We start from the raw sequence: 12662 nt of genomic DNA, 5'->3' as shown, positions 1-12662 counted from the left end.
GGAGAGAGATATATAGAGAGAGAGAGAGAGAGAGAGAGAGAGAGAGAGAGAGAGAGAGACGTCCTTTTTCCACCTAGCCTGAAGTTGACTCAAGACTCCCGCAGGCAATCACGGCAGCCAGTGATATGTACGGGTTGAAGAAAGGGCATATGGCAAATACATGGGCAGCAAAGGCTACTCGAGATCCAGCTGAGTTTATCTAAAACGATTAACTGTCAAAGTCTAGGGTCCGACAGCAAGTAGCGGAATGTTCCTTTCTTGCTGTCTGCTGTCAACTTCTGTGTTAACTTTAAAAGTAATTTGGGATGGGCTCGTTTAAAAAAAAATACAGAAATAATATTGACCCCGGCTTTGTTTATGTCCGTAGGTTTATGTTCCGGATGACCTCAACGCCCCTTTGGGAAGGACGGCCAACAAGCAGGTGTTTGAAGGCCTGACCGCGGGCGTTCTCCGAATCGTGGCTGTGGTGTTCAGGTGCCTGATCTCCAGCGTGCCTTATGGAAACAATCAGACCTGCGCCCCAAAGCTGCTTCAAGAAACGAAGAACAAGACATCGCCCGCCGAAGCCTTTAACGGACGGATACAGGACCTCATCGGGTAAGAAAACGGGTGCCGTCTTTACGATTTCGGTTGCTCAGAGCATACCCGAAGCCGAAAGAAAATGCAGCTGGCCCAAGGACCGCGTAACAAACCTGTGCTCGGAGCCTGGCCATAAATGTGGGGGGGGGGGGAACCAAAAAAATGGGGAAATGGTTGGGCCTCAGATGCACCTAGGAGAGCAACCAGAATGCAGAAGAGTGTGTTCGGGTGTGTATGCGTGCGTGCGTTTCGGTTGGAATTAAAATCTCCCGTAAGTGTCCTGTTTCACTTGCTGTTGAAGTTGCCGTGTGCGGTAACGTATGCTCTTTCTTCAGAGTCAGTGAACCAAACGAATGCCCTAACCCTCACAAGAATTTGCCACACATGCACCCCGCCGGTTTCCTTCCATGCCGATTTGTCGTCCTGCGCAATTACGCCGTTGTCTTTGGATTTAGTCAATTCTACCAATTCCACGTTTGAACGAATGGGTCGCTGTTCTAGCGATCCCCCTGACTTTACAAGATTCACCTCTGATACGCTGCTGTGTTCAGAAAGGAAAAAAAGGAAAATACTTGTGTCCAGTAGGTGACGAACTCTTTCTCCTTTTCTTGTGGATTTCAGCAAGCGCTTGAAGGCACACCTCCGTAATAAGTAAGCCGCTCTTCTTCTAATTCTCCCGTTTTATAGCAGTTCCAGATATTAAAACTTTGCAGCCATAATTCATGAGGATTAAATCAAAATATGCTTGGGCTGTGGTCTCTCCCCTTGCAAACCCATAAGGACTAGCAGACTCGTCCTGGTACGAATTCACAATCCAGCAGCTCTCCTGCTGTGTCTCCCATTTAGTGTCAGTGACCCAATAGCTGACTGATGGCATCTTAAAGGCATAAACTTCCATGGAAATAGGATCAGGACAGACAGTCGGAAACAAGTAATTGCACTGTGCACACAAGAAGCTGCTTTATACTGAACGAGATCCTTGGTCAAGGGGGGGGGGGATGCTTCAGCCTGGGAGGTGCATCGTCGCGTCCCTGAGTACTCCCTGTTCACGGCTCCGTCTGCTTGGGCTTCTTGCGTGGGGGGTGTTAAAAGGGGGGGGCACAAGTCTGCGCTCCAAGAGAGAACCGAGACCTCGGCCAGCCGTCACTTCCCGCCAGAGCCTGTTTCCCCCACCATCGCCATGCAGTGGGGAACGGGGGTCTCCTGTATATGCAGCCAGCAGCCCCAGAAGTGCCCGGTCGGGTGAGCTGGGAATGCATGGTGGGGGGGCATAGGGAAGTGGTCGAGGGATGGGGGAACGGAGCAAGAAGCCCTGGACGGGGGTGGGGAGGTGGGTTCGAATTCAGCCTCCTCTCCTGGTCTCCGTCCCTTCCCGTGGTACGAATTCACAATCCAGCAGCTCTCCTGCTGTGTCTCCCATTTAGTGTCAGTGACCCAATAGCTGACTGATGGCATCTTAAAGGCATAAACTTCCATGGAAATAGGATCAGGACAGACAGTCGGAAACAAGTAATTGCACTGTGCACACAAGAAGCTGCTTTATACTGAACGAGATCCTTGGTCAATCAAAGTCAATATCATCTACTCAGACTGGCAGCAGCTCTCCAGGGTATCAGGCTGAGGCCTTTCAAATCACCCGCTAACTGATCCTGTAAACTGGAGATGCCGGGGTTTGAACCTGGGACCTTCTGCATGCCAAGCAGATGCTCTGCCACTGAGCCAGGGTCTCAAGTCAAGGTCTTTCCCATCACCTTCTACCTGTTTCTCTTAATAGGAGCTATTGGGGATTGAACCTGGGACCTTCTGCATGCCAAGCAGATACTCTACCTCTGAGCCAGGGTCTCAGGTCAAGGTCCTTCACATCATCTTCTACCTGTTCCTCTTAATAGGAGCTATTAGGCATTGAAGCTGGGACCTTCTGCATTGCAAGCAGATGCTCTACCACTGATCCAGGGTCTCAGGTCAAGGTCCTTCACATCACCTTCTGCCTCTTCCTCTTAATAGGAGCTATTGGGGATTGAACCTGGGACCTTCTGCATGCCAAGCAGATGCTCTACCACTGAGCCAGAATCTCAGGCAGAGGTCTTTCCCATCACCTGCTGCCTGGTCCTTTTAACTGGAGATCCTGGGGATTGAACCTGGGACCTTCTGCATGCCAAGCAGATGCTCTACCTACCTCCCCTAATGTGGAATGTAGTGATGGCTGGGAGCATAGATGGATTTACATGGGGGTTTAGACAGATTCAACCCTGACCTGGGTGGCCCAGGCTAGCCAAATCTCGTCACATCTCAGAAGCAAAGCAAGGTCATTCCTGGTTAGTACTTGGATGGAAGACCACCAAGGAAGTCCAGTGTCACCACACAGAGGCAGGCAATGGCAAACCACCTTTGGACATCTCGCTCCCTGACCTAGATGGCCCAGGCTAGCCCAGTCTCATCAGATCTCAGAAGCAAATCAGGGTCATTCCTGGTTAGTCCTTGGATAGGAGACCGCCAAGGAAGTCCAGGGTCTCTGTGCAGAGGCTGGCAGTGGCAAACCCACCTCTGAATATCTCTTGCCTTGAAATCGGATGCGACTTGATGACACTTTTTCCCGCCACCACCAGACAGATTCGTGGAGGAAGAGATCCATCAGTGGCTACTAGGTGTGGTGACTAAAGAGAACCTCCATATTCAGAAGCAGCAAACCTCTGAATGCCAATACATGGAGGCAGCATCAGGAGAAGTCCTCGGCCTCTAGACCCTGTTGATTGGCCCTCTAGGGCAACTGGTTGGCCGCCGTGTACAACGGGATGCTGGAATGGATGGACCCCTGATCTGATCCAGCAAGGTTCTCCTTACGTTCTTACGACCAGAGTGCGCTTCCTCAGATGAAATAAGCATCTCGCTCAGTTGTTGTTATCTCTCTCTTGGGCAGTCTTGATGGGTCTTGTGCTTTGGGGGGAGGCACGGTGCAGAGGTCTCTTTTTTAAAAAAATCTGTTTCTTCCCGCAGGATATTCCCCTCCCCCTTTGTATCATTTATTTCCATCCTCTTTTCCGAAAGCTACGAAAGGGTACATTTAATTTTTCAAGGAGATCTTAACAAATTGCTTTTTCTGTCTCTTCGGAACCCGTGGTGCCCCCCATGCCGACCCCGACTGCCCTTCTTCTCTGACCTCTTGCAGTGTGTATACTTGTCCCTTTATCTTCCGTTAGAGGATTGCATCAGTGGAGAAGGGAGGAAGGCAAATTATTCCTCCCCGGTATCCCATCCAATTGCAAGGGTCTCCCAGTCCTCGGAGGAGTTTAGAGTCAAATGGCAGGATAAGCGGGGAAAAGATCTGTTCTGCCAACAGTTTCTCTGAACTCTTCTGCTAAATTCGCCCCAGAGAAAGGGGAGAGGAGCCTGTGAGGCTCAAGCTACATAGTAACAAACCATGTCCCTTTAAAGTTATCACCATTTATTTATTTATTTATTTTATATCCCACCCTCCCCGCTGAGGCAGGCTCAGGGTGGCTTACAGAATACATAATACATACATATAAGAACATAAGAACATAAGAGATGCCAATGTTGGATCAGGCCACAGGCCCATCTAGTCCAACACTCTGTCACACAGTGGCCAGAAATACCAGGTGCCATCAGGAGGTCCACCAGTGGGGCCAGGACATTAGAAGCCCTCCCACTAGCACCAAGAAGACAGAGCATAACTTGCCCCAGAGCCCCTATCTATACCTTCTGGCTAAGAGCCCCTGATGGACCTCTGCTCCATATAAGAACATAAGAGACGCCAATGTTGGATCAGGCCAAAGGCCCATCCAGTCCAACACTCTGTGTCACACAGTGGCCAGAAATACCAGTGCCATCAGGAGATCCACCAGTGGGGCCAGGACATTAGAAGCCCTCCCACTCTTGGGCCCCCCACAAGCACCAAGAAGACAGAGCATCACTTGCCCCAGAGACCCTATCTATACCTTGTGGCTAATAGCCACTGATATATATGTGTGTATATGGGTGTGTGTGTATATAAAACCAGCGAAATATATTAAAACACAGATTTAAATAAGACCACAACATATAAAATCGTAGGTGCTGGGAACATAGGTATTAATAAACGATGGCGGCGTTTGGCCATTGCTCTAAAGTATATTTTTAGTATATTGGCCATTGTTCTAAAGTATATTTTAAAAAATCTTCCCTGTCTCAAGAGCTTAGGTTTCTTAACAACCTTGTAAAATAGAAAATACTAAAACTCTATATTGAATTTTTAACCACCCCATTAAAATTACGAGTTCCCTCGTTTCGAATCAGGGCATTGGAAGAGACTCCATTTTTATGTCTCCTTAAGATGTGAGGATTTGTGTTCCACAAAGCAGTTATATTTTACGGATTGTATTATTAAAGCAGCTATCCCAATACTTTCACGGGCCGGTCACACTGGCTGACGTCCCAACCCGGTTGCCAGGTTCCCTGTCACTTCGATATTACAAGGATCGGAAAACTACCTTAGCAGTTGCTAAATATTTAGCTGTGGTGATTGGATCTTGATCTGAGTTGAAAGAACAATAAAATACAATGTTATGTTCAGTTCAAAGTTTACTGCATGTAGCCAATGGCCATCACAATATAAAAGATAAAAAAAACTTACAAAGATTGGCAGCAATGTTATGTTATGTGACAAACAAGCAAGGTTACCTCACTCACCTCAGATTTCAGAAAATCTGAATACAAATTCCCACTGCATATTTCCGTATCATACGAACCTGCACAGTCAACATCAGAGGCTTTATTCAGGTGCCACCCCTTTCCAAGGCCATGTAAGTGGAGAGTAGAGACAAATCTTTTCTGTGGAGGCCCTTCTCTACAGCAGTTTGCCTAGTGCCTGACCTCTTCCCTTTTAAGTGCCAGGCGAAAACCTTCGTATTCGTCCAGCCATTCTGCTGAGTGACTTTTTCCCTCAACTTTCACATTTTATTATACTTTTGTTGTCTGCAGATACTGTTACATTCACTATTTTATCATATTAATCTGCCGGTGTCTGATATTTTGTCTCTTCGTTTCGATTTATGGATGTTTGGGATTGTATTTTATTCTGTTTAATTGCCTCTCATGAGCCACTTTCAGGTGTTTTGTGGAGAGACCATCCGACCACTATATTAAAGAAATATCTATCAACACAAAGGATACAAAGCAGAAGGGGAACAGGGTGTTCAACAACAGCAACAATTTTATTTTACGGTCAATGACCAGCATACACAAAGGTTTACATAAAATCAAACGATCACGTTTCGCAACTTTAAAAAATTCACTCAAGCTACCGTATGCGTTTTCCTATCTTTATACACTGGTGCGCAAAATTTAGACACTATTCGGGTTGTTTCACGGTTCATATCGGACAGAAGATAATCAAGTTTAATTTTGCTTGATCTGCTGGGGAAATTTCCGATCAGCAGCTCAATAAATTTTGACCGGATTTCTTTGTGTCTAGGGCAGTTAGAGAAAATATATTCCATTGAATAAGTTTCCTTTAAAGAACAAGCCTATGCATATAGGAGACTAATTTAAACCTCCCTTCCAGAACAGCAGAAGGTAGAGTTGAACTTCTTGCCAATGTAAAAGCCCTTCTGAAATTATTTGATTCAAGAAAGTATAAGTACTGAACAGGAGCAGCCAACAAATCTAAAATCTGGAGGAGAGATAAAACCTGGAATTCTATGAATATCCATTTGTTTTTCCATATCTGTCACTCTTTGTTTAATAAGTAGTTTGGCTTGGTCTGGCTGTGGTCTGGCCCATGAACAGGGCGTTAGAAAAGGACTCTTAAACACAAGAGTGCATTTAAATAACGGGGACGTAGCTGCCGGGTTCCGCTCAGGGCCTTCCTGTGTTGTAGGACCAGCCAGAGCTGAGGGCTTCGGCAAGCTGGGGAGGGGGCGTCCCTCCATTCCATGGGGTATACTCACTAGAGGAGACCAGGTAGCGCTTGGAAAATATTTCTACTCAGTCCAGTGTGCATATAAGAGAAGAAGAGAAGAGATTGGATTTATACCCCGCCCTTCACTCGGAGTCTCAGAGCGACTTACAAACTCATTTCCCTTCCCCTCCCCACAACAGACACCCTCTGTGGGGCAGGTGGAGCTGAGAGAGCTCTGAGAGAACTGCTCTTGAGCAGACAGCTCTGAGAGAACTTGTGACTGTCCCAAGGTCATATAGCAGCTGCAAGTGGAGGAGTGGGAAATCAAACCCGGTTCTCCCAGATCAGAGTCCGCGCACTTAACCCCTAGACCAAACACAGGTTAGTTCCAGCACTTCCTGGACCCAGCTATCTAGGTTCCCTCATCTTCACTCTCACTGACAAGACCACCTCAGTTGCCTCTGTGAGTGCTCAGAGCACCCGCTGCTTCCCCCCAGCAACTCGGTGTGGCCATACTTAAATCCGCACCCAATACTTATTTATTTATTTATTCTTTAGATTTGTATCCCGCCCTCCCCGAAGGCTCAGGGCGGCTTCCACCTGGGAAGCACAGGTGGGGACCAGACCTCTTTGCCCTCGCGTCTTTTCCAACTCACAGGAACACCCTCCCAGCAACCAGCCCTGGAGGTTTTTTGTCATCTTCTGGGAGTGGAACAGGGGTCACTGGGGGGGGGAGGGGGGAAGGTATTTGTGAATTTCCTGCATTGTGCAGGGGGTTGGACTAGTTGACCCTGGAGGTCCCTTCCAACTCTATGATTCTATGACCCAAACAGTGCCCTTCTGGCCAAACTCAGGCTGTGGGTTTGTGGGTGCCCGCCAGGCCCTCCCTCCAGGCCCTTAACAGCACTGCTGCCTTTCTCAGCTCCCCTGTGCCGCAGGGGAGGTCTGGTGTAATGAAGACGAGTTTAAATTAAGAGCGCACCTGTAAGCGGGAAAGCAGAGTGGACACCTCGTTATCGAGACTTGTGACCTTTTTCAAAAATCCGTGCGTCTCCACACACCCTTTCACAAACAGGTTTTCAGAAAGTGTGAAATTTCAGGCTGTTATGTTTTCGAATTGGGAGGTCGGCTTTTTTGGTATTTTTGTGCCGCCGACACCCGACACCGGCCGAACTGAGTGCAGCCCCCCCCCCGCTTGCTCTGAAGCAAAGCGGGAGAATCAGGTCCGGCCTCTCACCTGAGGCATTTCAAGGGATCTGGTTCTAACGGAGGAATGAAAGGCATGATGACAAGGTAATAGGACAACGAGAAGGCGTTTCAGACGGGCAGGGCCGCATTGTCAGCGAGAGCCATTCACTCCGTAATCAGTTTATTGTGTGTTTTGGCGCACGGCTGAGGGGAATTGGCACTTGCTGTGTGAGTCGGACCACCTTACAGCTGTGGAGAGGAGCAGCCAATCAAAGGGGAAAGGGAACACCAGAGAGCCTCGCTCACGCATAGTTCCAGGAATTGCAGTCAGTATTTTCCTCTCTCTCTCTCTCCCTAAACTAGCATTTAAAAAAAATATATATTTAAAATGTTTATTACTCCTTTCCTTCCTTATGGAGCACGAGGCGACTGGCGACATAAGTAAAACATATAAAAGAAAATTATTTGTTGTTGTTGTTGTTTAGTCGCACAATCGAGTCCGACCCTTCGCGACCCCACGGACCACATCACACCAGGCCCTCCTGTCTTCCGTCGTGCTCCGGAGTTTGCTTAATTTCATGTTCGTTGCCTCGATAACACTGTCTGACCATCTCATCAGAAATTATACATAAACATGAAAAAAAATGTACATAAACATTAAAAAAACCGAAATTTTAAAATCACAATTTAGGACTGCTTTTAATCGAGCAGCGCCCTAAATAAAACCGTCTTCAGCTGCCTCCTAAAGATCGGAAGTTGATTCTGTTCATCAAATGGCAGAATTAGTCATAGAACAAAGTTGGAGTCCAGTGGGGCAACTTTAAGACCTGCAAAGTTTTATTCGGGGTATAAGCTTTCGAGTTAGCTTCAGATACATTGAAACAGGAGCCACTGAAGTGGGCAGTGATCGGCATTGACACCGTTTCCCCTCTTCCTCCCTCTCTCCGTCTTTGGCTAGCTATGTGGTGAATATTGGATTGATTGAAAAGCTGAGCTGCTGCTTCCTGTCCGTCCAAGGCCCGATTGACGACAATCCCAAAATAGCAGCTTTCTTGCAAAACGCCACCGCAGCCTTGCAGGGGATGTGCCAGCTGTGTTTTGCTGTCAATGGAAGGTAAGTAGACTTTCGCTGTCAGAGGGATGCCTCATGTGTGTGTGGAAAAGCTTTGGAGCTGTGGATGCCGAGCGAGTTGAACCACAAGGGGGGGGGGGACAGACCAGAGTGACAAACTCCGGCTTCCAGGTCCTCCTTGAAGCCCCGCCCCTCCCTCACAGGCCCAGGTGCCCGATTGGCTGCTCTAGCCACGGCCAGAGCTAACCACCTCGGGCCCTGCCGAGAAAGCAAAGGGGAAATCCCTCCCCTTTGCTCACCTTCCAGCCCCACGGCCGCAAAAAACGAAACCCAGATAAGTCCAGGGGCATCTCCTAGTGGAACCAGCTGTGCGAAGCCAGATTAGAAGCAGATAACGGCCCCCCTCCAACGTTGCCTGTTAAACCCTAGGGAAAGGGCTTCCTTTTAAAACTTCGGCCTTCCCTGTTGCGCCATTAGTTATTTATCAGTTAGTTATCAAAACCAGTTCTCATAGAGTCATAAGCCATTCTAAAGGATTTTGAAACAGGCAGGTTTCTTTCAATCTTCATTTTGGTCGCCCTCAAAATCAGTGGCTGGCTCCCGTTCCATAGTGGGAGAACTAAGAGGTTGGTCATATTATCCTAGCTATAAGCCTCCTAGAGCCAGTCTCTGGAGAGATGGCACATACATTTTCTAAATAAACAAACTGGGTGGAATAGATCCTATGGATGACATGGGGAAGTTCCTCAGGCATCGCTCTGGGCCTGCCCTTAATCCATTCTGTGCACGCAAGCTGTGGTTTGCAAGTCTGATTTGCAAGAGAACCACTAACCGTAGTTCGCTAGTTTGAATGAAACCAAAAATTGTAACTTGCTTAGAAAGGCTTGCTTGAACCTGTTTGTGTGAAGCCAGACCGGTTGGTGCTCACATCTGAAGCATGCTAGTGTTTCCAGTAGGTTTTACAATGGATTTACAACAATATTCCACCACCACTGCTCCAGCTCTCGCTCTCCCTAAATGGAGCTGCGGAAGCAAAACAGGGGGGGGGGGCAGTGTCATCTGGCACTCTAGGAATTCCCCTAATCGCTGTGGTTTTTACCATAGAGATTAGAAGGATTCCTAGAGTGTCACACAATGCCACTTCCCCAGTCTCTGCCCCCCCCCCCAAATGCTCCTGCTCCACCAGTGCTCCAGTTGGGCAGTCCTACTCTCCAAACCTCAAGGCCTTGGATCTAAAGTTGCGATCAGTCAAATAGGTCAGGCAGTTCTTCACAAACTGGAATTCACTTACTTGAGTGCCTGCGAGATATATGCCTCGTAATCCCATGCTCATTGACCCCCTTCCCCCAAATTTTATCTTTTAATTTCCTTCGTTTCTCGTTGGCCTTTCTGATTGAGACTCCTGGCAAATTGCAGAGTCATAAAAGACAATGCGAAAATAAAATTGATATTGCTGTCCCCTTTCCACGGATTTTAGAAATCGCTAACAAAAGAAGTGAAAGTCAGAGAGCCCGTTGGGATCGTATAAAAATCATGTAATAAGAATGAAAAGGAGGCGCTAACAAGGGGTACCAGATAGCAATATATATTTAAGATGTTCAGAGCCGGGTTATGAATTTTATTCCCACGACAGCCTTTAGAAATAATGATTGTACTATTAGATATATCAAAAGGACCTTCGCACTAATCTGACAGCATAAATTCAAATAGTGTTATAGAATGGTTAATGTTTTGCTGTTGAAATGAAGGAATCCATAACGGTGAAGATAGGTGTGTTTATAATGAAATATGAGCAGTTCTTTTATTGGCATGGTCTTAAATTAGATTTAGCGGTATCTTGCCTTTCAAGTTTTTTTAAAAATGTATTACTAATAATAAATGTTTGATTTCTCCTTCTTTCTTTGCACATGAAAGGGAGGCATACCCTTTTCTAACATTTTTAGTAATTAGTTTGTCGGTTTTGAAGTTCCCCATGTAGGCATTTTGAAGTTGCACCTATCGGGTACTTTGGGGGGGGGGGAAGGAACGCAATGCCTAGAAATGTAACAGAGCTGATTTTGTATAGCTTTGTATCAATATTTCAGCTTGTGTGTCTGCCAGGGAGTGCACTTCTCAAGCAACACAAGGGAACACAGTGTACGGCTGGTCCATAGCTACGGTGGGGCTACTGGGGGTTCCGCCCCCTTCATTAAAGGGCCAGCCCCCTTCTTTAAAGGGCCTCCTGCTTCTTCCCAAAAGCATTTAAAGGGATTCTTTAAATACTTTTGAGAAGAAGCTGGGGGTGGTGCACGCTCCTCTCCCTCCCCTCCTGCAAGAATTAAAGGGCCCCTTCAGCTGATTGGTGGTGAGCACGTGGCCCTTTAAATCTTACAGGAGGGAGTGAGAGGGGCACGTGCCACTCCCTGTTTCTTCTCAGATGCATTTGGTGTTTGGCAGTTTCCGCTTCAGTATCTGGTCTCCCATCCAAGTACTAACCAGGGCCGACCCTGCTTAGCTTCACAGATCTGATGAGATCGGGCTAGCCTGGGCCATCCAAACCCTACAGCAACCCTATGAAGTTGCCATAAGTTGCCAAGTGACTTGATGGCACCTCCCACCATCACTGTGACCAATGCAAAAATTAAGCTGGAAATTCACTTCCGTCTAATTTGGCACTCCGGAAAGTGTGGCGGTCTGGGCAGGTGCCTAGTTCGCCTATACTGTAAGGCTGGCCTTGCAGCTTCATCGACAGGTAGAGATGTTCAGAAACGAGGCTGTAGGTCCAGTGGCTGAGAACCGAGGACCTGTCTTTAAAACCATAAAGCCAAAAAGACTGGCGGTTTTTTAACAGCCTTGGATGAAGATGTGAGGCATTATAGCAGACAAAAGTGTTACGGGCTCGACCACTTCTTGGGCTCCTTCCAAAGATCACTGAAGCACTCGGGAACTGTTCCAAAGGTGTTAGCAGGCTTCATGTCCAGTCTCAGAAGAACGTTGCGCCAATGACTATAAAAAAGACTTTAACGGGAACAGACCTTTCTTGGCAGCGCAGAACAGACTCTCCCTGGCGGTTTAACCGCATGCGTACAAAACATCCCCAAACAGTATATCTGCAAGTCCACCTCCGCGTCTGAGAGCAAAAGCAGGATTTTCATTTCCGTGTGTCTTATATTGAAAGAAAAAACAGCGGCCTCTGAATCTTTGTCGCTCACCAATTAATCATGAGGTTGAACCGTTGGCTCGAGCATCCTTGGAATATGCCAGGAGTTTTGTGCACAAGAATAAGGAAAAGAAGGTCGAGTCGAAAGGATGCGAAGGATGCGTGCTGCTTTGTGTTGTGTTTTATTGCTGCAATTAAGATAATGCCTGTTTTGGCCACTGACCGGCAAATAAAATATAAGCAGTTTGCTTGGGGACAGGTTGTTCTGGACCCTGCTGCCAGCAGAAAGCATAATCAGCAGACGATGAAGACTGCGGGCAAGAAGGGGAGTCGGTAATTGGACAACCGCCGGGCCCCTCGGTTCCCGTTTGCGCTTGGCTCACACAGTCCATCGCCCCCACAAAGGGAAATACAGATGTCATGTTTATGTACTTCAGGTCGGCCACACTATGCAAGTCTGTATCAGAGTATGTTTAGCATGGACTGTCCAAATGGGATCTGGGTTCAAATCCCCACATTGTCATGAAGCTTTCTGAGTAGCCTCAGGCCAGTCACACACATTCCGCCTAACCTACTTCACGGGGTTGTTGTGAGGAGAAAATGGGGACTGAAGAACCATCTATGTCGCCCTCAACTCCTTAGGGGGGGATGAAAATGCACTCGATAGACTTATTAAAGGGTCTTAGGGTTAGTAATATTTCTTTGTTTAATTGCTCAGTCATTTATTTATTTAATAAATAGGTAGATTTATTAAAAGGGGCTTAAAATCATTGTGTGCCATGGTTCAG

General features: G+C 47.3%; 1 protein-coding gene across 1 annotated transcript in view; it reads left to right on the top strand.

The window, feature by feature from the left end:
• The window catches only part of SCAPER (S-phase cyclin A-associated protein in the ER), a gene marked incomplete at its 5' end in the record, with an annotated part of 174582 nt that overhangs the window by 118814 nt on the left and 43106 nt on the right, over positions 1 to 12662 (top strand). The window contains 2 exon segments of the mRNA XM_015412282.1: positions 368 to 597; positions 8622 to 8777. Of these exon segments, the coding sequence (XP_015267768.1) occupies positions 368 to 597; positions 8622 to 8777 (386 nt within the window).

This window comes from Gekko japonicus, unplaced genomic scaffold (assembly GCF_001447785.1).
Source record: "Gekko japonicus isolate JY-2015 unplaced genomic scaffold, Gekko_japonicus_V1.1 scaffold3138, whole genome shotgun sequence".
Classification (NCBI taxonomy): domain Eukaryota; kingdom Metazoa; phylum Chordata; class Lepidosauria; order Squamata; family Gekkonidae; genus Gekko; species Gekko japonicus.
The sequence above is the reverse complement of the archived record's forward strand: the minus strand, read 5'-3'. Positions and strand labels throughout refer to the sequence as shown.